The sequence below is a fragment of the Aotus nancymaae genome, unplaced genomic scaffold, assembly GCF_030222135.1.
Source record: "Aotus nancymaae isolate 86718 unplaced genomic scaffold, 86718_ANA_hifiasm-v0.15.2.pri h1tg000031l, whole genome shotgun sequence".
Taxonomy (NCBI): domain Eukaryota; kingdom Metazoa; phylum Chordata; class Mammalia; order Primates; family Aotidae; genus Aotus; species Aotus nancymaae.
Window position 1 is genome coordinate 5,916,493 of NW_026988444.1, and position 23,738 is coordinate 5,940,230.

The 23,738-nt window shown below is 62.2% G+C and overlaps 1 protein-coding gene across 4 annotated transcripts; it reads left to right on the forward strand.

The window, feature by feature from the left end:
- The first annotated feature begins 1,089 nt into the window (after nucleotides 1–1,089).
- On the forward strand, nucleotides 1,090–18,783 carry AGXT (alanine--glyoxylate aminotransferase). 4 transcript variants are annotated; one of them, XR_010344998.1, is made up of 12 exons: nucleotides 1,090–2,392; nucleotides 2,836–3,028; nucleotides 4,268–4,332; nucleotides 4,939–5,039; nucleotides 6,241–6,311; nucleotides 8,176–8,260; nucleotides 9,271–9,366; nucleotides 10,056–10,125; nucleotides 11,463–11,558; nucleotides 11,931–12,059; nucleotides 17,893–18,229; nucleotides 18,697–18,783. XR_010344998.1 is itself a non-coding variant. In XM_064383429.1 (11 exons), the coding sequence occupies exons 1-11, from the start codon at nucleotides 2,162–2,164 to the stop codon at nucleotides 17,938–17,940; spliced, it is 1,185 nt and encodes a 394-aa protein (XP_064239499.1). In that variant the 5' UTR covers nucleotides 1,090–2,161; the 3' UTR covers nucleotides 17,941–18,626. The 4 variants fall into 4 exon arrangements, 3 of the variants coding, with proteins under 3 accessions (XP_064239499.1, XP_012320482.2, XP_012320483.2); XM_064383429.1 differs by lacking the exon at nucleotides 18,697–18,783 and having other exon boundaries at nucleotides 17,893–18,626; XM_012465059.3 differs by lacking the exons at nucleotides 17,893–18,229; nucleotides 18,697–18,783 and adding an exon at nucleotides 12,588–13,353.
- The last annotated feature ends 4,955 nt before the right edge of the window (nucleotides 18,784–23,738 follow it).

A 23,738-nucleotide genomic window follows, 5' to 3' on the forward strand; every position in this document is an offset into this window, starting at 1 on the left:
CAGACTCGCCAGCAGGCGTGGTTTTTGGTAACAGACGTGCTCTGGATGCCTCCTAGCTGAGCAAGGAGGGTCTGTGCTGTCATCAACGGGGCCCGTTGCACCAACATTACCGCGTCTGGAGAAGCGGAAACCGGTATCTTCCAACAAGCCAGATGGCTACACACGCTTTCCCAAAGTGACCGAGACTGGGCCGAAACCTTACCGACTGGCTTTCAAAAATCACTCGGCTTCTCCCATGCCTTAGACCTTTCTCTTCTGTCATTTTTCCCGACTATCGGGTCCCTGCCATCTGAATGCTCTCATTCGGTTTCTATGTTGCAGACGACAGCAATTCCACCCGCGGATAGGGCTGCGCTGTCCCGACTCCGGCCTGCAGCGGCGACTCCGTTTACACAGCCTCCCGGGTGGGATCCCGGCTGCCCGCTCCGTTCCCTCCATGACCGAGAGCAAGGCAGGGAAAACGCGACCCATCCCCCGAACTCGCTTTCAGCGGGAAGCAGCCAGGCGGGCCGGACGCCCCGCTTCACTGTGCCCTTTCCCTTTCTCGAGACCCCGACATGAGCATGGCGGACGTGAGCATGGCGGAATAGCGAGGGTCAACCGCGTCACCAAGTGAGGAGGGCAAACCACCTGTGACCATCAGGCAGGCTCCAGGTGGGGGCGAACCTCTTTATCTGAGGGCTTCAGAAGTCATTAGATTTCCCTGTTAGCTAACGTCGGCACCTGGTTCCAGGCCCCTTTTCAATCAAAAATTTCTAAGTAACCAGAATTTCTCTACATCGCCGGGACGCAAGCGCACCGGGACGCACGCACGCACACACCGGAACGCACGCACGCACACACGCACGCCGGAACGCACGCACGCACGCACACCGGGACGCACGCACGCACACACCGGAACGCACGCACGCCGGAACGCACGCACGCACGCACGCCGGAACGCACGCACGCACACATGCACGCCGGAACGCACGCACGCACATACGCACGCCGGAACGCACGGCGCCACCCTTGCCTTGTGTCTATACGTGGTGCAGGTTTATTTGCTGCATTGAGCCTGGAAACCAAAAAGTATCCGAAACAGGTCTCAATTAATTTAGAAAGTTTCTTTCTAAATTAACTGCGGCCTCACCCAGGTGAGGGTGCACCCATGACACAGCCTCCTGGGGGGAGGGCAACCTTGCCAGGGCCCAGGCTGGTCGGGGCCGGGCTTGCTTCTAGACGTTTTAGGGAGACACGAGGCATCAGTCAACACATGTGAGACTGAAGCTGGTTCCGTCTGGACTGGCAGGACAACTTGAATTTAAACATATTTCCATTGAAAGAGGACCAGCAGAAAGGAGTGTCTGGGTTATGAACAGGGGTTGTGGGGAGCAGATGACACCTCCAGGTAGCGGCCTTGAGAGAGGAAGAAGATGGTGAATGTTTCCTCGCAGGCTTGGGGTCTGCGCTGATATTGATGTGTAGACGTGACGATCTGGCCTGAGCGTCTTCCAGGTTCGATTTTAAAGTGCTCTGGCGGAGCGTGAAGCCCATTCACATGGTTGCCGGGGGCCTTCACGTTTTATTTTTGGTTACAAGCCTTCCCATCACCTGAGCCAGGGTCAGTAGCTACGGCCCATGGACCCAGTCTGGCCTGCCACCTGCTTTTTGTAAATAAGGTCTTACGGGAACACGCCCACACCTATGGCAGCGGCTTGGCAACACATCAGCCAACGCGGGGGTTGGGGGTTGTTGCCCAGCCTCAGTGACTTGTGCTCCGACCCTTTAGGAAACACTTCTCTGACTGAAGCTTAGGTTGACCACCAGTTGCCAATCAAAATCTGTTTAAATCTGCCTATGACTTCGAAGCCCCCCCAATTCTAGTTGTCCGCCCTTCCAGGTGGAGCCAATGTCTCAGCTAAGCAAGATGGGAGGGGCTGGACGCAGGACATAGCGGGAAGCAAGGAGGGCTGGGGCCAGGACAGCTCTGTGGCACTCTGCTTTTTTGTCACTCAGCCCGGGAGGCTCCCTCTGCCTGAAGGCTCAGCCCCCTGCTGCCTGGCCCTGACCTACAGGGTAACACAGATAAGGCTCAGGGAACAAGAGCAAAAGGCAGGGCCGCCCCGGAAGCCCATCCACCAATCCTCACTTCTCACCTCTGTGTCCAGCCCAAGGGGAAATGTTCCAGGCTCTGGCCAAGGCCAGTGCAACCCTGGGTCCCAGAGCAGCAGGTTGGGTGAGGACTATGGCCTCGCACCAGCTGCTGGTGGCACCCCCCAAGGCCCTGCTCAAGCCCCTCTCCGTCCCCACCCGGCTCCTGCTGGGGCCCGGCCCCGCCAACCTGCCTCCTCGCACCATGGCGGCTGGGGGGCTGCAGGTGATCGGGCCCATGCACAAGGAGATGTACCAGGTAGGAGCGGGGGCACTCGGGGGGCCTGGGTCTCACCTGTGTTCATACCCCCAGATCATGGACGAGGGGAGGGCGTCAGCTGTCTCCTCATTCGGAGAAGCAGGGACACTGGGTCTGACCCATGCACCCACCTGCAGATCATGGATGGGGGAGGGGATCAGCTGCCTCCTCACTTGAGGGGCCTGGGTCTCACCCTGTACCCACCACAGATCATGGACGGTGGGGGGGCAGTCACTGTCTCCTCACTCTGGCAGGCAGGGGTCTGACCAGTGTACCCACCTGCAGATCACGGATCGGGGAGTGGTCACTGCCTCCTCACTCGGGGAAGTGGGGGCCTGGGTCTCACCCTGTACCCACCCGAAGATCATGGACGAGATGAGGGGGTCACTGCCTCCTCACTCGGGGAAGTGGGGGCCTGGGTCTCACCCTGTACCCGCCCGCAGATCATGGATGAGATCAAGGAAGGCATCCAGTACTTGTTCCAGACCAGGAACCCGCTCACGCTGGTCATCAGTGGCTCGGGACACTGTGCTCTGGAGGCCGCCCTGATCAATGTGCTGGAGCCGGGCGACTCCTTCCTGGTCGGGGTCAACGGCATCTGGGGGCAGCGAGCCGCAGACATCGGGGAGCGCCTCGGTAAGGAAGGGGACCAGGTGGGGACGGCCCTGGCTCCACCCTTCAAGGCCTCCCTGGCCTCCCTCTGTGTGAAGCTGGCATCCCCTGTCGGGTGAGCGCTTACACCCCCGTGTGGCCCTTCCCACACGCGCCTCCGGCCAGCCCGCTGCCTCCTCCAGGCAGGCTCAGGGAACTCGGGGGCTGACTCTAACATGCTGGGAACAGCACAGGGGCCCCGATCCCCCAGCCCCTGAGTGGTTTCTGAAGTGCATGGGGGGTGGCACTGCAGGGAAACCCCCAGTCCCAGCACACAGTCCTGAGAGCCCTGGGCACCAGCTCTCCTCTGTGACAGGGTGGGGTTTGGGGTTTCAGAAGCTGAAGCCTCCCCTCAAAGCTTAGCAGCATTCCTTCTGGAACTCGATGTGATCCACAAAATACAGAGTATGGACAGAGTCTGCCTCCCGAGTACACTTTTCTGGGAGAGAAGCAGGAGCAGGAGTGTGCCCTGGGTTTAATGATTGATTGTGGCGTTGAGGGACGTGGACTTGGTCACCTCCACCGTGGCCATGCTGGTTAATGCGCAGCCTCAACCGGAGAGCGTCCCGACCCCGAGGCCACAAACTTTACAAAAGGAGCCAGGGTCAGCAGAGGCAAGGACCCAAGGGGACATCCGGGCACGCAGGCTCAGATGCCGGGGGTTTATGGCCAGCAGGCCCCTCCCCTGTCCCCATGCTGTCCCCTGAGCCACAGGTTCTTCCCCTCCCACAACTCTGGCCGTGAGTGGCACCCGGGACAGGGACAGAGAGAGAGGGGCAGTTGAGGGCCTGATCCTGGAGTCCCAGCTCCAACGGAGGGCAAGACTGCTGCCTCACTCACCCTCGGCCTTCAGTCTGTCACCCATCAAGCCTGTGGGCCTCCTTGTGCCAGCCCTGGGGTGCAGCCCCGACCCCCGGGAGCTCATGCTCTGCCTGGGGGGCAGTGGTCAGCGTGGCCTGAGAAAGGGCATTTGAGCTGAGCTCTGTCAAGAGCGCCCCAGGAGCCTGGGCTCCAACAGCCAGCGGCCAGGATGGCCCTGGCTCTTCACACGGAGAGGCTCTCGCTGGGCAGAGTCCACCCTCCGCTTCAGGCAGGTGGCCAGGGTGACACGGTGGGCAGGGTCCAGCCCTCACAGGGTCCCCTGCTCATCAGGGCCGCTGGTGCCCAACACTGGCTCCTACAGTGTGTGCGGGACCCTCACGGCCCGCTCTGTCCCGCCCCCAGGAGCACGAGTGCACCCGATGACCAAGGACCCTGGAGGTCACTTCACACTGCAGGAGGTGGAGGAGGTAGGGGGCATGCTGGCCCAGGGACCGCCAGGAAGTGGCCAGCCAGCAGGCTGGGGTCAGGGCTGGGAGGCGGGGGCCCACGGCTGGCCCTCAGCCCATCCTAGCATCTGGTGACCGGCTACAGGGGAGGGTTCCATTCCCTGGGAGTCGTGGGAAGACTGGTCGGGAGGCTTCTATCTGGCAGGGAAACTGAGTCAGGAGCCTGGTCCTATGGGCAGGGCCCGAGGGGCTGGAGGCAGGAGGCTGGGTTGGGGTCAGGGGTGCAGGGCAATTCCCTGACAGTCAAGATACCCCACCCTGTGGGCTGAAGTCAGCCCCAACCTGCCCTGAGCATGGGGACTCAGTCCACCTAGCAACAGGCCTCACAGAGGGGGCAGCAGGCTGGGGCCACTCCTCCTCCCTCTCTACGCAAAAGTCCTGTTCTTGGAAAAGCCGTCCTCCCAGAGCTGAGATGCCGCCAGCCCCCTCCTCCCACGCACACCATCAGGGAGGGGTTGAGGCATGCCCAGCTGTTGCTCCCTGGAGCTGCGCCACCCGTGAAGGGTGTTTGTGGGGCTCCTGGCCCCCGCCCCCGAGCTCCACCCGAAGCTGTCCCTACTTCCCCAGGGCCTGGCCCAGCACAAGCCAGTGCTGCTGTTCTTGACCCACGGGGAGTCATCCAGCGGCGTGCTGCAGCCCCTTGACGGCTTCGGGGAGCTCTGCCACAGGTGAGCCTGGCCCCAGCACGGTGGGCCGGAGCCCAGCTCGGAGCCAGGCTGTGGGGAGGGGTGAGCACTCGTCCCTCTGCCCGGGTCCCCACCCCAGCCTCTGTCCCACGGTGTGGGGTGCAGGCACCTCCCAGGTCCTCTTCGCTCTGGGCTAAGTCTAAAGATGAGCCCAGGTCCTGGGGCAGGCTCTGGTGCTCTCCAGCCAGGCACCAACACAGTGCCCACTGACCTCTGTCCCCATGGCTGGAGAGGGCTTGTTGCGGACTTCCATATCCTGCCAGGGCCTGCCCCTACCTCGACCCAAGATTGCCAGGGCACTAAAGCTGCCTGAAGCCCTCCATTTCCCTCCCCTAGCCTCCCTCCCCCCACACAGGGGTGCACAGGGCTGGGCCTTGAATGGAGTCAGACGGGATCCCCTGGGAAATGGGTACAGAGCCCCTTGGGACCCAGCAGTCCCGTTGCAAGGCCGAGCACAGGACAGAGGAGAGAAACTCGACGGCCAGGGAGGGTCCTTCCGGCAGGTCCCATCCGGACAGCTTGCGGCATGGCCGTGGCCGTGAGTAAAGCTCGCAAACACAACCCGGGCCGGGTGCAGCAACACCCAAGCCAGCCCCGCCTGCGGCCGGCGCGAGATACTTTCTGTGTCTTTTTTTTCTTGACAAGAAAACATGGAGGTGGAGGAGGGCGAGAGTGCTGCTGTCCCCTCGTCCGGCCCTGGCTCTGGCCAGCAGCTAGGCTGAGCAGCTGTCGGCAGAGGGTGGCCCAGCCTGGTGCCACCCCCGTCCCTGAGGTCCACACAGGTCCTCAGCCGCCTGCCATGCCTGGGGACCCCAGACTGCCCGGCTGACCCTCTTCAGCAGCAGTGCGGGGCCCTGCAGCCGGGGCCCTCAAGGGCCATGATGCTCCCTTGATTCCCAGCTCCCTCTGCACCGATGCTCAGGTGGGAGAGGAAGAGCCACAGGTCCCAGTGGACCCTGACAAAGGCAGGAGAAGGCAGCTGCCAACTCCTGGGCGGTGGCGGGAGGCAGCCCCTTCCTTGCCAGCCTAAGGCTCAAACTCCTGGGCGGCGGCAGGAGGCAGCCCCTTCCTTGCCAGCCTAAGGCTCTGGAGGTACCTCAGAAACCCCATCCAGGCTGGGGCCCGAGCCCTCCAGAGGCCCCCCGCTTCACCTGGGCCCTCTGTTTCGTCCCCTCCCCCCCAGGTACAAGTGCCTGCTCCTGGTGGACTCAGTGGCATCCGTGGGTGGGACCCCTCTGTACATGGACCAGCAAGGTAAGGGTCTGCCCCGGGGACCCTGCCCTGCCTGAGCCGCCTCAGGCTCCACGTGCAGGAAGCCTGGCTGGAGTGAGGATTCGGCCCCGTCTCCACCTGGCCTGGGGAACACTTGCTGCTTACTGGGGCAAGAGCAGCTCCAGAAACTGCCCGGCAACCCCGTGTTTCCACTGAGCTGTCAGATCAGGCGTGGGGGCTGGCGGGAGGGACAGAGCTGTAGTGGGAGCGGTGGGAAGAGCAAGGGGCGGGGCTCCAGCCAATCAGGCGTAGGGGACCCCTCTGTCCACCCTGAACCCTGCCAGGCTGCCCATAGCAGTGAGCACCTCTGTCAGGGTCACCTTGCAGGGAACCTCAGCCAGGCCGGCCGAGGGGTCGAGGGGCCTCCCGTGCCCAGCCGCTCTTGGGGCAGAGCCTGCACCCTGCACCACCGAGGTGCCCCGCCCACTCCACGGAGCCTGTCTGTTCCCACAGAGCCCCTCCTGATTTGGGAGTTGTCAGACAGGAAGGAAGGGATTTCTGGGCTAACTCTCACACTACTCCTGAAAGCAGGGACCTTGGGGGGAGCCCAGGGGTGCAGTGCGGGGTGGCAGGGCTGTCCCTCATGACAAGCACAGTGGAGGAGGAGCCCAGGGGTGCAGTGCGGGGTGGCAGGGCTGTCCCTCATGACAAGCACAGTGGAGGAGGAGCCCAGGGGTGCAGTGCGGGGTGGCAGGGCTGTCCCTCATGACAAGCACAGTGGAGGAGGAGCCCAGGGGTGCAGTGCGGGGTGGCAGGGCTGTCCCTGATGACAAGCAGTGGAGGTGGAGCCCAGGGGTGCAGTGCGGGGTGGCAGGGCTGTCCCTCATGACAAGCACAGTGGAGGAGGAGCCCAGGGGTGCAGTGCGGGGTGGCAGGGCTGTCCCTCATGACAAGCACAGTGGAGGAGGAGCCCAGGGGTGCAGTGCGGGGTGGCAGGGCTGTCCCTCATGACAAGCACAGTGGAGGTGGAGCCCAGGGGTGCAGTGCGGGGTGGCAGGGCTGTCCCTGATGACAAGCAGTGGAGGTGGAGCCCAGGGGTGCAGTGCGGGGTGGCAGGGCTGTCCCTGATGACAAGCAGTGGAGGTGGAGCCCAGGGGTGCAGTGCGGGGTGGCAGGGCTGTCCCTCATGACAAGCACAGTGGAGGAGGAGCCCAGGGGTGCAGTGCGGGGTGGCAGGGCTGTCCCTCATGACAAGCACAGTGGAGGAGGAGCCCAGGGGTGCAGTGCGGGGTGGCAGGGCTGTCCCTCATGACAAGCACAGTGGAGGAGGAGCCCAGGGGTGCAGTGCGGGGTGGCAGGGCTGTCCCTCATGACAAGCACAGTGGAGGAGGAGCCCAGGGGTGCAGTGCGGGGTGGCAGGGCTGTCCCTCATGACAAGCACAGTGGAGGAGGAGCCCAGGGGTGCAGTGCGGGGTGGCAGGGCTGTCCCTCATGACAAGCACAGTGGAGGAGGAGCCCAGGGGTGCAGTGCGGGGTGGCAGGGCTGTCCCTCATGACAAGCACAGTGGAGGAGGAGCCCAGGGGTGCAGTGCGGGGTGGCAGGGCTGTCCCTCATGACAAGCACAGTGGAGGAGGAGCCCAGGGGTGCAGTGCGGGGTGGCAGGGCTGTCCCTCATGACAAGCACAGTGGAGGTGGAGCGGCGCTAAAAGGCTCAGGGCTGAGGTCGTGGCTGCCACGAAGCAGTGTCGAGATTGGAACCCAGGACTCCCTTCTGCGTCTCCCCGCCATCGTGCACAGATTCTTGGTGGGGTCTTAGCCCTCCAGCCTGTTAGCGAGGCAGGCACCCCGCTGGCCTGGCCTGCCCTGGGGTGGGGTGTCCGTCCCGAGCGAACCGCCCTCCTGCAGGCATCGACATCTTGTACTCGAGCTCCCAGAAGGTCCTGAACGCCCCTCCAGGGACCTCATTCCTCTCCTTCAGTGACCCTGCCAAGTGAGTGCCCCACAGCCCTTTACCCCGTGCAGGGCTGGGCTTGCAGGGAGCTCAGGGGGCCGAGGCAGGAGGGGCTCCCTGGCTTCTCCAGCACCTGGTGCTTTCTTGCTCACGCTGGGGGAGGCCACGGGCCCTGCGTTCACGGGGAGTGCGTGTGCAGGGTGCAGAGTCTGGTGCCCCGGGAGTTCCCAGCTTCGCACCAAGGAGTGGCCCGGAAAGGACCAGGGGCCTGTGTTCCAGCACCCCACCCGGCCTCCACACAGCCTCCACCCTCGCTCAGCTTCCAGGGGCTGCCCCAAGGGACACATGGGCCACACACGGTGTCCCCTGCCATCCTCATCTCACCTCCCACACTAGCGTCCAGATGCTGAGCCAGGCTGGGCAGGGGGTAGGGGAAGGGGGCTAGGCTTCACAGGCAGTTCTCATCAAGCTGCAGCCTGGCAACGGGAGGTGCCGTTCCCCAGAACAGAGAGGACTTCGGGGTGACGTCAGGAATTCGGTGTTGGAAAGGGAGGTCCGAGGTGCCTGCTGGACCACAGGGAGGGTCAAGGGGGCGGCTGGGTGTGTTCAGGAGCCTGAGGAGAGGCCCAGGCTGGCTGGTCAACCTGGTATTGTAGAGACAGACACATTTCAAGTTTCAAGCCTGGCCTGGGGGCCTGAGAGCAGTCACCTTTGGGTGATGAGGGAAATGAAGGCTGACCCTGTAGGAGGGGCTGGGGGAGAGAGAGGGGTGCACGGAGTGGAGGGAGCCGGCCTCAAGGGTCCCCTTGGCGGGGTCACACCCACGTGGGCAGAGGTGCAGGCTGGGCCCGAGGGCCCGCAGGACTGGACAGCTGAGGGTCCCACGGCCAGCCTGGTCCCACACTAGCCCCTGAGCCCAAATGCAGCTGGGCAGGCCCTCCTGGGGGCCCTGCCACGTCTCACTCCTGTGAAACAGGACAGCCGACAAGGCCGCCTGGCCTTCAGCCCAAACTGAGGGGCCGGGGTTCAGGCGGCTTCTTCCTCCCCAGGAACAAGATCTACTCCCGCAAGAAAAAGCCCTCCTCCTTCTACCTGGACATCAAGTACCTGGCCAACTTCTGGGGCTGCGACGGCCAGCCCAGGATGTGAGGCCCGGCAGGGACGGGAAGGCGGGGGTGCTAGGCATGGCTGAGAGGTGGGGGCTCCCACCTTCCTGCCCCACGAACCCCAACTAGAGCCCCAGAATTCACCTGCTCCCGGCCACCAAATGCCCCACCCTAGGTTCCCCCATTCCCCGGCCCGAGGCTCTGGGCAGGGGCGTGGCCCCCCAGACCCTTCCACAAACACTGTCCTCCCCAGACGTCCCAGCGCACCCTCGGGCCCTGTTGACCCTGCCATATCTCCCCACTCCCAGGCCTCAGTTTACCCCCCTCAAAAGACGACCTTGGCCGTAAACCCAAGGCCCCTCATGCTACACACAGGGACAAGGCGCCAGGAATGGTGCCCTAGCCCAGTGGGCACGGAGGGCCAGTGCCAGCTTCTCAGGCACACTGGGGCTGAGGGGCGGGGAGGTGGTGGCGGGGAGGTGCTGGCGTGTGTCTGCTCCTGCAGCCGCCCACTGCGTCCTAGCCGGCGCCCACACGAAGCCATGCTCTCCCTGGCAGACGCAGCTGCCTTCCCAGTCCAACGTTCTGAATCCAGACAGGACTCCTGTGGAGAAGGCCGGCCTGTGATCAGAGAGCCTGTGCTGTCGGGGCTGGGGCAGACCGAGTTAATGCCCCGTCTGCCCCCGACCCCGCCCGTGGTGCTGGACCAAGCCCCTCATGTCTTTCAGGTACCATCACACGCCCCCCGTCATCAGCCTGTACAGCCTGAGAGAGGGCCTGGCCCTCCTTGTGGAGCAGGTGTGTGGACGGCACTCCCACCGGAAGAGACAGGGCCACCGGCTGGACGGCTGAGGGTGCAGCGCGCAGAGAAGGAGATGTCCCTGGTGCACAGAGGGAAGGGAGCCTGCCAGGGAGGCCCTCTGTGGGGTGGGGGAGAGAGGACGGGGACCCAGGCACACTGGCCGTGGGCGCAGCCGGGAGGACAGAGCCCCAGGGACAGAAGCAGCAGTGGGGCAGGTGTGGACGCTCCATCCCTTCTGTTGCTGTGTGAAGCAGCGAGTGAGGCCTGGCGAGCGGGTGGGTGGGGAGAAGGGGAGGCCCGTCCTGCAGTCTGGTCCAGCTCCTGTGGCAGGGCGAGAGCTGAGCAGGCGCGGCTGGCTGTGACCAGGGGTTGATTTGGCCACTGTAGAGTCCACACCGTCAGCACACAGGCCCAGTGGCTCTGCAGGACATGAGACAGGAAGCCCCGCCTACTTTCGTGTGGGTCCTGTCGTCCTGTGGGGCCCATTGCCAGCCACCAGTCCAGAGTCCAGGAAGGGTCCTTGGGCTGCAGCCAGCTTCCCGTGAGGTTGCAAGGCCGTGCCTGCCACATTGGCCTCCTGGGTCTGCTCATAAAGCCACTGCCTAGGGCTGGGTTAGTGCGGGGGTGCCCCCTAAGCCAGATGTCACCCACACCCCCCGGGAAGGCGAGGCACTGGGCACTCACAGGGAGAGGCTCTAGGGTCGTAAAGGAGGGTGGGGGTGTGAGCTGGGCGAAGGAAGAGAGCAGGACTAGACGGCAGGGCACAGGGCAGCAGCGGGCTCGGGGGCCTGGCGGAGTGCGGATTGCGGGGTCACATGCACAGGGAAGATGCCCGGGTAGCCAGAGGAAAGAATACCTGCTGCCCCAGGGTCCCACCTGGGGTGGCCATGGGAGCTGGTGCCTGGAGGCCGGGAGCGAGAGGCCCAGGGCTGGAAAGACCACCCCTCGCCTGTCCAGAGCTGAGGCAGGAGCAGTTGTGGGGAGGATGCCAGGATGGGGGAGCCGGGACCCTGAGCCCTGGCCCTGTGTGGCCCAACAGCCCCTCCCCTCCTCCCCGCCCAACTCCTCCGTGCTGCAAGGCGCTCTCCCCTCCTCTTCCCCGAGGCCACAGGCAGACCCCCCACCCCACCCCCCACCGCTCTCAGACCCAGAGGTTTCCTCCTGGCCCTGGGGTAGTCCCAGGCTTTGCCTCCGGGGAAATCTAAACTGGGGGGTCCGGAGGCTCCCCTGCACCAAGGCCTGTGAGTCAAGCTCTTCCTCCTGCGCCGCAGAGGGCGAGGCTTCCTGCCCGCCGCACTCATGCCACTGCGTACCGGTGCCATCTCCCACGCAGGGCCTGGAGAGCAGCTGGCGCCAGCACCGCGAGGCCGTGGCATACTTGCACGGGCGCCTGCAGGCGCTGGGGCTGCGGCTCTTCGTGAAGGACCCGGTGAGGAGGCCCTGGCAGTGGGCAGCCCTGCACCCATGGGGAAGGATGAGGGGCTCTTGCCCAGCCCCCGCAGTGGGGACGCTCGGTCCTGAGAAGGAGGGGCAGCTGCCCAGTGGTTTGGCCCCAGGGCCAGGGAGCAGTCCCAGCTCCCGGCCTCTGATGCCAGGTCTCAGGACGGCCTGTGATCTCCCAGGGGGAGGTTGCCCATCCCCCACCACCTCCGGAGGGGTGGGAACCCCATTCCCTCCTCCAGGACCTTTCTCCCCCTGGCCCCTCTGGAACCTGAAGCCGGGGCAGATGGCCCTGGCCAAGAGCTGTCACTCGGGCCCGTGCAGGGCCTCTCCCCACCTGCTGAGCGGGCCCCTCCTGCAGGCGCTGCGGCTGCCCACGGTCACCACTGTGGCTGTGCCCGCCGGCTATGACTGGAGGGACATCGTCAGCTACCTCATAGACCGCTTTGGCATCGAGATCATGGGTGGCCTCGGGCCCTCCACGGGGAAGGTGAGGGGGCACCTGGAGGGCCTTTTGTAGAAACCAAACCTGACACCCCTCCTTGAGCGGGATTGTCACCAGGTCCAGGGGAGGCCGGGGTCCTCTGAGAGTCCAGATAGGAGCACCTAGAAGGACCCTGCTCTCCAAGGGGTGTCCAGGCAAAGCGAGTCCTCCCACCCTGCTCCCACCCAGCCTGCTGAGGTCACTGGGTGCAGCTTGATGATTCCACTTGGAACACCCTTAAGTCCTGTGCCTGTGCCCGCTGTGTCTCTGAGCGGCAGTGTGGACAGGCCTCCGTGGCACCACCCACCCTCCCACATCACTGTGGGTACAGAGGGAGGAGAGCCTGCCCTGGCCCGGGTGTTCGGGGCTCCTCTGTGGCCTGCACGGGGCTCTCAGCTCCCCTCGTGGACACTGGGTGGCTGGTCCTCACTCAGGTGAGCCCATCCTGGCTCTGGCCAGCCCTCGGTCAGGGTCAGGTGGGCCGCAGGCAGGAGGCTGACATTGACCTGGCCCATGTCCCCCTCCCCGCCCCAGGTGCTGCGGATCGGGCTGATGGGCTGCAATGCCACCCGCGAGAATGTGGACCTCGTGATAGAGGCCCTGAGGGAGGCCCTGCAGCACTGCCCCAAAAAGAAGCTGTGACCAGCCTGCTGGCACACACCTGGCCCATGCCCCCCCGAGGGGTCAGGAGGAAGGTGTGACCTGCCTGCTGGCACACACCTGGCCCACGCCCCCCCGAGGGGTCAGGAGGAAGGTGTGACCAGCCTGCTGGCACACACCTGGCCCACGCCCCCCCGAGGGGTCAGGAGGAAGGTGTGACCAGCCTGCTGGCACACACCTGGCCCACACCCCCCCGAGGGGTCAGGAGGAAGGTGTGACCAGCCTGCTGGCACACACCTGGCCCACGCCCCCTCGAGGGGTCAGGAGGAAGGTGTGACCTGCCTGCTGACACACACCTGGCCCACACCCCCCCGAGGGGTCAGGAGGAAGGTGTGACCAACCTGCTGGCACATCCTTGGCCCATTCCCTCCTCAAGAGGATGATCAGGAGCAAACAGACCCTGGCAGGGTCCCCCAGGCCTAGGGGCAGGAAAGCCACTGACCCCACCTGAAAGGCAGAACCAGGCAGCCTCCCGGCCCCAGCCAGCCCTTTTCCCTCCAGTGGGCCCTCCTGGAAACAGCCCACTTGGGCGCGGGACCCAGCACCTTCCAAATGAGCCGCAGCCCCCCAGGCCGTGAGCCCTCCAGGAAGGTTAATAAACAGCCCGGCCCCGCTCCTCCCCGTGTGGGGTGGTCAGTGACAGAGTCTGAGAAGAGCCCATCCTGCTCCCTGAGCCACCTGACTATGGACTTCAGGGGACACCCTCATCCCGGAGCCCACGGGGCAGACCCTCCCCTGGGGGTGCTGTCACCACACTCTGGCCCCAGATGTCACACCCCGAGACGTCCTCACACAGCAGCTCCAAGGGAACCCACACGGCCCACAGGGCTAGTTGGAGACCCCACTCGTGGACAAGGGCACCTGCGTGTTTGAGAGCGCACAGCCAGGACCTGAGCCCACACACCAAGAGGCCTGCACCCTCAGTCCACGAGACCCTGGGACCCGCGCCCTCAGCCCCCCAACACGGAGATTCCCGCGCCCTCAGCCCCCCAACACGGAGAGTCCCGCACCCTCAGGCCCCAACACAGAGTCCCGCACCCTCAGCCCCCCAACACGGAGAGTCCCGCACCCTCAGCCCCGCAACACAGAGTCCCGCACCCTCAGCCCCCCAACACGGAGATTCCCGCGCCCTCAGCCCCCCAACACGGAGAGTCCCGCACCCTCAGGCCCCAACACAGAGTCCCGCACCCTCAGCCCCCCAACACGGAGAGTCCCGCGCCCTCAGCCCCCCAACACCTCAGTCCATGAAACCCTGAGACCCGCGCCCTCAACCCCCCAACACGGAGAGTCCCCCGCCCTCAGCCCCCAACACAGTCTCGCACCCTCAGCCCCCCAACACGGAGAGTCTCGCACCCTCAGCCCCCCAACACGGAGAGTCCTGCGCCCTCAGCCCCCCAACACGGAGAGTCCCGCGCCCTCAGCCCCCCAACACGGAGAGTCCCGCGCCCTCAGCCCCAACACAGAGTCCCGCACCCTCAGGGCCAACAGAGTCCCGCACCCTCAAACCCCAAAACCTCAGTCCATGAAACCCTGAGACCCGTGCCCTAAGCCCCCCAACTCAGAGTCCCGCACCCTCAGCCCCCCAACACAGAGTCCCGCACCCTCAGCCCCGAACACAGAGCCCCGCACCCTCAGCCCCCCAACACGGAGAGTCCGGCGCCCTCAGCCCCCCAACACGGAGAGTCCCGCGCCCTCAGCCCCAACACAGAGTCCCGCACCCTCAGCCCCCCAACACCTCAGTCCATGAAACCCTGAGACCCGCGCCCTAAGCCCCCCAACTCAGAGTCCCGCACCCTCAGCCCCCCAACACAGAGTCCCGCACCCTTAGCCCCCAACACAGAGTCCCGCACCCTCAGTCCCCCAACACGGAGAGTCCCGTGGCCTCAGCCCCAACAGAGTCCCGTGCCCTCAGCCCCCCAACACGGAGAGTCCCACGCCCTCAGCCCCCCAACACTGAGAGTCCCGCACCCTCAGCCCCCAACACGGAGAGTCCCGCGCCCTCAGCCCCCCAACACGGAGAGTCCCGCACCCTCAGCCCCCAACGCAGAGTCCCACACCCTCAGCCCCCAACGCAGAGTCCCGCACCCTCAGCCCCCCAACACGGAGAGTCCCGCACCCTCAGCCCCAACACGGAGAGTCCCGCACCCTCAGCCCCCCAACACAGAGTCCCGCACCCTCAGCCCCCCAACACGGAGAGTCCCGCACCCTCAGCCCCCAACGCAGAGTCCCGCACCCTCAGCCCCCAACGCAGAGTCCCACACCCTCAGCCCCCAACACAGAGTCCCGCACCCTCAGCCCCCCAACACGGAGAGTCCCGCACCCTCAGCCCCCAACGCAGAGTCCCGCACCCTCAGCCCCCAACGCAGAGTCCCGCACCCTCAGCCCCCAACGCAGAGTCCCACACCCTCAGCCCCCAACACAGAGTCCCGCACCCTCAGCCCCCCAACACGGAGAGTCCCACACCCTCAGCCCCCAACGCAGAGTCCCACACCCTCAGCCCCCAACGCAGAGTCCCACACCCTCAGCCCCCAACACAGAGAGTCCCGCGCCCTCAGCGCCCCAACACAGAGTCCCGCACCCTCAGCCCCCCAACACCTCAGTCCATGAAACCCTGAGACCCGCGCCCTAAGCCCCCCAACTCAGAGTCCCGCACCCTCAGCCCCCCAACACAGAGTCCCGCACCCTTAGCCCCCAACACAGAGTCCCGCACCCTCAGTCCCCCAACACGGAGAGTCCCGTGCCCTCAGCCCCAACAGAGTCCCGTGCCCTCAGCCCCCCAACACGGAGAGTCCCACGCCCTCAGCCCCCCAACACGGAGAGTCCCGCACCCTCAGCCCCCCAACACGGAGAGTCCCGCACCCTCAGCCCCCAACGCAGAGTCCCACACCCTCAGCCCCCAACGCAGAGTCCCGCACCCTCAGCCCCCCAACACGGAGAGTCCCGCGCCCTCAGCCCCCAACGCAGAGTCCCGCACACTCAGCCCCCAACGCAGAGTCCCACGCCCTCAGCCCCCAACGCAGAGTCCCGCACCCTCAGCCCCCCAACACAGAGTCCCGCACCCTCAGCCCCCAACACGGAGAGTCCCGCACCCTCAGCCCCAACACAGAGACCCGCACCCTCAGCCCCCCAACACGGAGAGTCCCGCGCCCTCAGCGCCCCAACACAGAGTCCCGCACCCTCAGCCCCCCAACACAGAGTCCCGCACCCTCAGCCCCCCAACACGGAGAGTCCCGCGCCCTCAGCCCCCAACGCAGAGTCCCGCACACTCAGCCCCCAACGCAGAGTCCCGCGCCCTCAGCCCCCAACGCAGAGTCCCACGCCCTCAGCCCCCAACGCAGAGTCCCGCACCCTCAGCCCCCCAACACAGAGTCCCGCACCCTCAGCCCCCCAACACAGAGTCCCGCACCCTCAGCCCCCCAACACAGAGTCCCGCACCCTCAGCCCCCAACACGGAGAGTCCCACACCCTCAGCCCCCAACGCAGAGTCCCACACCCTCAGCCCCCCAACACGGAGAGTCCCGCGCCCTCAGCGCCCCAACACAGAGTCCCGCACCCTCAGCCCCCCAACACAGAGTCCCGCACCCTCAGCCCCCCAACACAGAGTCCCGCACCCTCAGCCCCCCAACACAGAGTCCCGCACCCTCAGCCCCCCAACACAGAGTCCCGCACCCTCAGCCCCCCAACACAGAGTCCCGCACCCTCAGCCCCCCAACACAGAGTCCCGCACCCTCAGCCCCCCAACACAGAGTCCCGCACCCTCAGCCCCCCAACACAGAGTCCCGCACCCTCAGCCCCCCAACACAGAGTCCCGCACCCTCAGCCCCCCAACACAGAGTCCCGCACCCTCAGCCCCCCAACACAGAGTCCCGCACCCTCAGCCCCCCAACACAGAGTCCCGCACCCTCAGCCCCTAACACGGAGAGTCTCGCACCCTCAGTCCCCCAACACGGAGAGTCCCACGCCCTCAGCCCCCCAACACCTCAGTCCATGAAACCCTCAGTTCTGCGCCCTCGGCGCCCCAACACAGAGTCCCGCACCCTCAGCCCCTAACACGGAGAGTCCCGCACCCTCAGCCCCCCAACACAGAGTCCCGCACCCTCAGCCCCCCAACACAGAGTCCCGCACCCTCAGCCCCCAACACAGAGTCCCACACCCTCAGCCCCCCAACACAGAGACCCGCACCCTCAGCCCCCCAACACCTCAGTCCATTAAACCCTGAGGCCCGTGCCCTCCGCCCCCCAACATGGAGAGTCCTGCACTCTCAGCCCTCAGCTGCTCGGCCCTCGGGTGTGTGGCTCCCACCCCTGCTCGGCTCCCTCTGGCCGTTGATCCCCCCCGCTCACTTCTTAGGCAGCCCCTCACCCCACCAGTCCTGATCTCCTTGGGACCGGGGCAGGGGGCTTCAGCAGCCACAGCCACACCCACGTTTCCGGGTCGTCACTGGCCCCAAGGACCCCCAGAAGAGGGCTGGGCAGCGTCGCTCCCTTGCCAAGGTGGGCAAAGCCCTCTGTGCGGCGGGGCTGGCCTGGCCCCGTCCTTGGCACTCGTGGGTGCTGCTGGGCACAGTTATGTGCACTGAGACAGGGCTGGGGGGCAGCCAGGAGGCCGTCTGCTCCAGGGCACTGGCAGAGATGGGACCACACACGCTGTCCTGTCACAGCTGTGATGATCACAGGCCCCGGGGTGGACAGAGGGTCTGGAGCTCAGAAAGCCAAGCTGGAGGGGCCTTCAGGAGGAGGCTGAGGAGTTTGGGGCCAGAACATGCAGGACCACATGGGCCACATTCAAAATTTTGTTCTTTTGTCCAGAGAGCAGCCCTGGCTTGCTCTGGTGTCCCTAGAAACAGATACTGAGGCCAGAATTCAAGTACAAATCGTTTATTTGGGAAGTGACCCCAGGAAGCCTCCAGTGGAAGGTCCCCTGTGCTCCCACCCAGCCAGTGCCCATCCCTCAACTGCCTCACCTCTGTGACCACACATCAGCCTGGCATATTTCAATTTTTTTTTTTTTTTTTGAGATGGAGTTTCACTCTTGTCACCCAGACCAGAGTGCAGTGGTGTGATCTCGGCTCACTGCAACCTCCGCCTCCAGGGTTCAAACAATTCTCCTGCCTCGGCCTCCGGAGTAGCTGGGATTACAGGCGCGTGCCACCACGCCCACCTAATTTTTGTATTTTTAGGAGAGCCGGGGTTTCACCATGTTGGCCAAGCTGGTCTCAAACTCCTGACCTCAAGCGATCCGCCTGCCTCGGCCTCCCAAAGTGCTGGAATTACAGGCGTGAGCCACGGCGCCCGGCCATGGTTGAATTTCATGTCGGTGGACACACGGCAGGCCCTCCGCTGTGCCGGCTTCTTTCACCTGCTGTTTCTGACACGCACACGTGCTGGCTGTCGTGGGCGTCGGTGTGTCTTTGCAGCTGAGCGTCGTCCCGTCACATGGATCCACCGCGATGTGTTGGTTCATCTACCATAGATGGGCATCTGCGTTATTTCTCATTTGGGGCTGTTGTGAATAAGGTGCTGGCGAAATTCTTACTCAAGCTTTCGGGTGGCCACATGCGTTCATTTTTCTCGGGTAAATAACTAGGAGTGGAATTGCAGGGTCATACGCTAGCCTGTACCTCATGAGAGACTGTCCACGGAATCCTGGCGTGGCTGTTCCGTGCTTCACTCCGCAGCCGCGCACGAGCGTCCCGGGTGCTGGCGCCCTCACCCCTCTCGCCGTTGTCTTTTTTTGCTGGGGTGTAAAGTCGGGTCTGACGGTTTCAGTCGCGTTTCCCTGACGCCTGTTCATGTTCAGGATCTTCGCTGCTGTTCGTAGATCTTCTGAAAACTGTCAGTTCAAATATTTGGATTTTTATCTTTTTATTGTTGATGTCTGGTCATTTTTCAATATATTCTAGATACTATCAGATATGTGTTGTGGCATGAATATTTTCTCCCACTCTGTAGCTTACCTAATCCCTTTTTTTTTTTTGAGACAGAGTGCACAATGGCGCTATCTCAGCTCACTGCAACCTCCACCTGGTTCGAGAGATTCTCCTGTCTCAGCCTCCTGAGTGACTCGGATTACAGGCGTGCGCCGCCACACCCAGCTAATGTTTTTGTTTTTTGGTAGAGACGGGGTTTTGCCTTGTTGGCCAGGCTGCTCTCGAACTCCTGACCTCAAAAGATCTGCTCACCTCAGCCTCCCAAAGTGCTGGGATCACAGGCCTGAGCAACCACACCTGGCCTACCTATGAAAGCGCAGGTGTTTTCAATTTTGGTGAAGTCGTATTTACCAATGAGCTTTCCTTTACGGTGTGGGCTGTTTGTATCTTACCTAAGAAACCTTTGCCCACTGTGAGATCGTGACGCTATCTCCCTGTGTTTTCTTCTAAAAACTTGACGCTGTCAGCTTTTGTGTTTAGCTCTATGATACACCTCAAATTAATTTTTCGTATAGGGTAGAAAAGAAGTCAAAGTTCATTTCTGTTCGTATGGATATCCCAGTTCCAGTAACAAGTGTGAAACAGCCCTGCCTTTCCCCAGTGAACTGATTTCGACTGCGCTGTTAAAAATCAGTTGACTGCATGTGCGTGGGTCTCTTCACGGCCTCTCTGTTCTGTTTCATTGCAGCCTCGTGTCAATCCCGTGCTGTTTCAAATATTGTAGCTTTACAGTTAAGTCGTGAAATTAAGAACAAGTCCTCAAACGTTTTTCTCCCTTTTCAAGGTTTTTCGTATCCTACATCCTTTGAATTTCTGTGTACGTTTTAGACTCATGTATCTATTTCTTCAGAATAGCTTGCTGAAATTTTGGCAGGAACTGCACCAAATCCATCTAACAAGTTGAGGAAAATGGAAATAAAGTCTAAATTCCATTTCATAAACACAAACTTAAGTCTTGTTAAATTACTCTCAGCTACGTTTCTAGTTTTCAACGTACAGTGAAGTGGGAGGGAGTTCTTCAAGGAAAACCACGGACCCAGCCCCGGAGGCGGGACCAGGCAACGTCCCCGGCCCCCAGCGGCCGTGTCCCTCCCAGTGGGCCCTCCTGGAAACAGCCCACTTGGGTGCAGATCTTTTGTTAGATTTATTCCTAGGCGTTTGGTATTTTTGATGCCATTATACATGGCATTTGAAAATTTTTATTTCCAATTGTTTATTTTGTTCATTTATTTAGAGACAGAGTCTTGCTGTCACCAGGCCAGAGTGCAGTGGCGCCATCTCGACTCACTGTAACTTCCGCCTCCCAGGTTCAAGCAATTCTCTTCCCTCAGCATCCCAAGCAGCTGGGACTACAGGCACGAACCACCACGCCCGGCTAATTTTTGTATTTTTTTTTAGAAGAGACAGGGTTTCGCCTTGTTGTCCAGGGTGGTCTCGATCTCCTGACCTCGTGATCCACCCGCCTTGGCCTCCCAATGTGCTGGGATTACAGACATGAGCCACCACACCCGGCGCAGTTGTTTATTTTTAATATAAAGTACCATTTTTTTCTGTATTAATCTTGCATCTCTGACCTTGCTAAATTCACAAGGTCTAGTACCGTTTTTGTAGATTCCTTTGAGTTTTCTAAGTAGATAATCAAACTCCCCGTAGCGAATGAGAGTTTTTCCTTCTGCCTTTTATTTATTTTTTCTTGCTTCACCGAGCAGACGTAGGCCACAAACCCAGAGTTGGACCCCATGGCGAGCCGAGCCTTCTCACCCTGGAGACGTGTTTAATGTTGGCGTCAGGCTGGCGTCAGCAGTCGGGTTTCTGCAGCTGCCTGCGTCAGAGGCAGGGAGTCCCCACCTGTCCTGGTGTGCGAGCGTTTTTATCACGAACAGCTGTCGTCTTTTGTCAACTACCTCTTCTGCCTGCGGTGTGGTGATCACAGTTACGTTTCTTTATTCTGCGGATGTGCTGTTTCATCCACTGACCTCTTATTTTCTCGGAATATCTTTGTCACGTTTTGGTAGCAGAGTTCCGCTGGTCTTGTAAAACGGTTTGGACAGTATTTTTTTTCCTTTATTTACCAATTAAGTTTGTCTAGAATACGGGCTATTTTTCCCTTATATTTTGGTAGAATTATCCAGCGAGGCCTTGTGGGACAGGAGCTTTCTTTGTGGGAAGGATTTTTTTTTGAATGAATTTTAATTTTTTAATGAACAGTTCTTTAGATTTTTGTCTCTCTCTTCATGCCCGTTTTGGTAATGTGTTACCCAGGGCATGCTTGATTCCAGCTAAGCTGTTGAATGTGTTGGCATAAAATCACCTGTAATGTCCCGTTATTACCCTTTAACGCTTGTGGGATGGGCTCTCAAGTGATTTCCTGTTTCATTCCTCTCATTGGTAATTTACATTTTCTCGTGTTTTCCCGTTGATCGGTCCAGCTAGGGGTTACTGACTTTGCTAATCTCTCCAAAAAAGCAACACACTGTTTCCAGTGTTGGTGTATTGTTCCTTTTATTTTGCCTCCCTTGGTTTTAATTTGCTCTTTTCCTAGCTTCCTACGGCAGAAGCTTGGTTCATTTCAAACATTTGTTTTCCCGGTATGAGCACTGAGAGCTGAAATCCCCCGAGCGCTTTCTTCACGGCACCTCCCAAATTTTGATAGATGATCTTTTTGTTATCACTCAGATCAAAATATTTTATAATTTCCCTTGTGATTTCTTTGAACCACAGACTATTTAGACTTCTATTGTGTAATTATCAGACATTTGGTGGCTATTCTAAATGCCTTTCTGTTTTTTCTTTCTAATTTATCTGTTGCAGTCAGAGCTCATACTGTATGTGGGTCTTAGTGTTTTGAAAATGTATTGAGCTTCTGTTTCATAAACCAGCAGCAGTCCTGACTATCCACGGACACTTGAGGTGAACGTGTCTTCCGCCACTGTCAGGTGTAGCTTCTGAAACATCCCAAGGTCCGCTCGGCTGACAGCGTTCTGAGGCTTTTGAAGGATGAGTTATCACTGCGAAGCACCGCCCCTCGCCTCTGGGAACACCCTCTGTGTTAATGTTTGTGTGTTTCCTTTCCTTGGGCCACTCGTCTCTCCACACAAAATAGACGAACAAGTTCTATTTCTTGATGCTTTGCCCGTGCGGAGGATGTTCCCTCACCACTGTCTTCTAGGAACCCTGAGTTGGGAGAGTCCGTTTTGGTTTGCACCAAAGACCAAGCCATTGTATCCATGAGCCAGGCTCTAGATTTCCTCCTCAGTCATCCAGTCCCAGGGAACCCTCTCAAGGCCTTGTTTGCGAGGCTAAGAGAAAGACCCAGGTGCACGCGGGAGATGATAGGGTGGCCCGGGTGCACGCGGGTGATGATAGGGTGGCCCGGGTGCACGAGGGAGATGATAGGGTGGCCCGGGTGCACGAGGGAGATGATAGGGTGGCCCGGGTGCACGCGGGTGATGATAGGGTGGCCCGGGTGGACGCGGGAGATGATAGGGTGGCCCGGGTGCACGCGGGTGATGATAGGGTGGCCCGGGTGGACGCGGGAGATGATAGGGTGGCCCGGGTGCACGCGGGTGATGATAGGGTGGCCCGGGTGCACGCGGGTGATGATAGGGTGGCCCGGGTGCACGAGGGTGATGATAGGGTGGCCCGGGTGCACGCGGGAGATGATAGGGTGGCCCGGGTGCACGCGGGAGATGATAGGGTGGCCCGGGTGCACGAGGGAGATGATAGGGTGGCCCGGGTGCACGCGGGTGATGATAGGGTGGCCCGGGTGCACGCGGGAGATGATAGGGTGGCCCGGGTGCACGCGGGAGATGATAGGGTGGCCCGGGTGCACGCGGGAGATGATAGGGTGGCCCGGGTGCACGCGGGTGATGATAGGGTGGCCCGGGTGGACGCGGGTGATGATAGGGTGACCCGGGTGCACGCGGGTGATGATAGGGTGACCCGGGTGCACGCGGGAGATGATAGGGTGGCCCGGGTGCACGCGGGTGATGATAGGGTGGCCCGGGTGCACGCGGGTGATGATAGGGTGGCCCGGGTGGACGCGGGAGATGATAGGGTGGCCCGGGTGCACGCGGGTGATGATAGGGTGGACCGGGTGCACGCGGGTGATGATAGGGTGGCCCGGGTGGACGCGGGTGATGATAGGGTGGCCCGGGTGGACGCGGGTGATGATAGGGTGACCCGGGTGCACGCGGGTGATGATAGGGTGACCCGGGTGCACGCGGGAGATGATAGGGTGGCCCGGGTGGACGCGGGTGATGATAGGGTGGCCCGGGAGCACGCGGGTGATGATAGGGTGGCCCGGGTGCACGCGGGAGATGATAGGGTGGCCCGGGTGCACGCGGGTGATGATAGGGTGGCCCGGGTGCACGCGGGAGATGATAGGGTGGCCCGGGTGCACGCGGGTGATGATAGGGTGGCCCGGGTGCACGCGGGTGATGATAGGGTGGCCCGGGTGCACGCGGGTGATGATAGGGTGGCCCGGGTGCACGCGGGTGATGATAGGGTGACCCGGGTGCACGCGGGTGATGATAGGGTGACCCGGGTGCACGCGGGAGATGATAGGGTGGCCCGGGTGGACGCGGGTGATGATAGGGTGGCCCGGGAGCACGCGGGTGATGATAGGGTGGCCCGGGTGCACGAGGGAGATGATAGGGTGGCCCGGGTGCACGCGGGTGATGATAGGGTGGCCCGGGTGCACGCGGGTGATGATAGGGTGACCCGGGTGCACGCGGGAGATGATAGGGTGGCCCGGGTGCACGAGGGAGATGATAGGGTGGCCCGGGTGCACGCGGGAGATGATAGGGTGGCCCGGGTGCACGAGGGAGATGATAGGGTGGCCCGGGTGCACGCGGGTGATGATAGGGTGGCCCGGGTGCACGCGGGTGATGATAGGGTGACCCGGGTGCACGCGGGAGATGATAGGGTGGCCCGGGTGCACGCGGGTGATGATAGGGTGGCCCGGGTGGACGCGGGAGATGATAGGGTGGCCCGGGTGCACGCGGGTGATGATAGGGTGGCCCGGGTGCACGCGGGTGATGATAGGGTGGCCCGGGTGGACGCGGGAGATGATAGGGTGGCCCGGGTGGACGCGG

Excerpts from the sequence above, each read along its gene's own strand:
- AGXT (XM_012465059.3), top strand. The coding sequence starts at position 2,162 with ATGTTCCAGGCTCTGGCCAAGGCCAGTGCAACCCTGGGTCCCAGAGCA. Across the intron at positions 8,261-9,270 it reads TCCTTCAGTGACCCTGCCAA|GAACAAGATCTACTCCCGCA; the intron begins GTGAGTGCCCCA and ends CTTCCTCCCCAG. Across the intron at positions 11,559-11,930 it reads GGCTCTTCGTGAAGGACCCG|GCGCTGCGGCTGCCCACGGT; the intron begins GTGAGGAGGCCC and ends CCCCTCCTGCAG.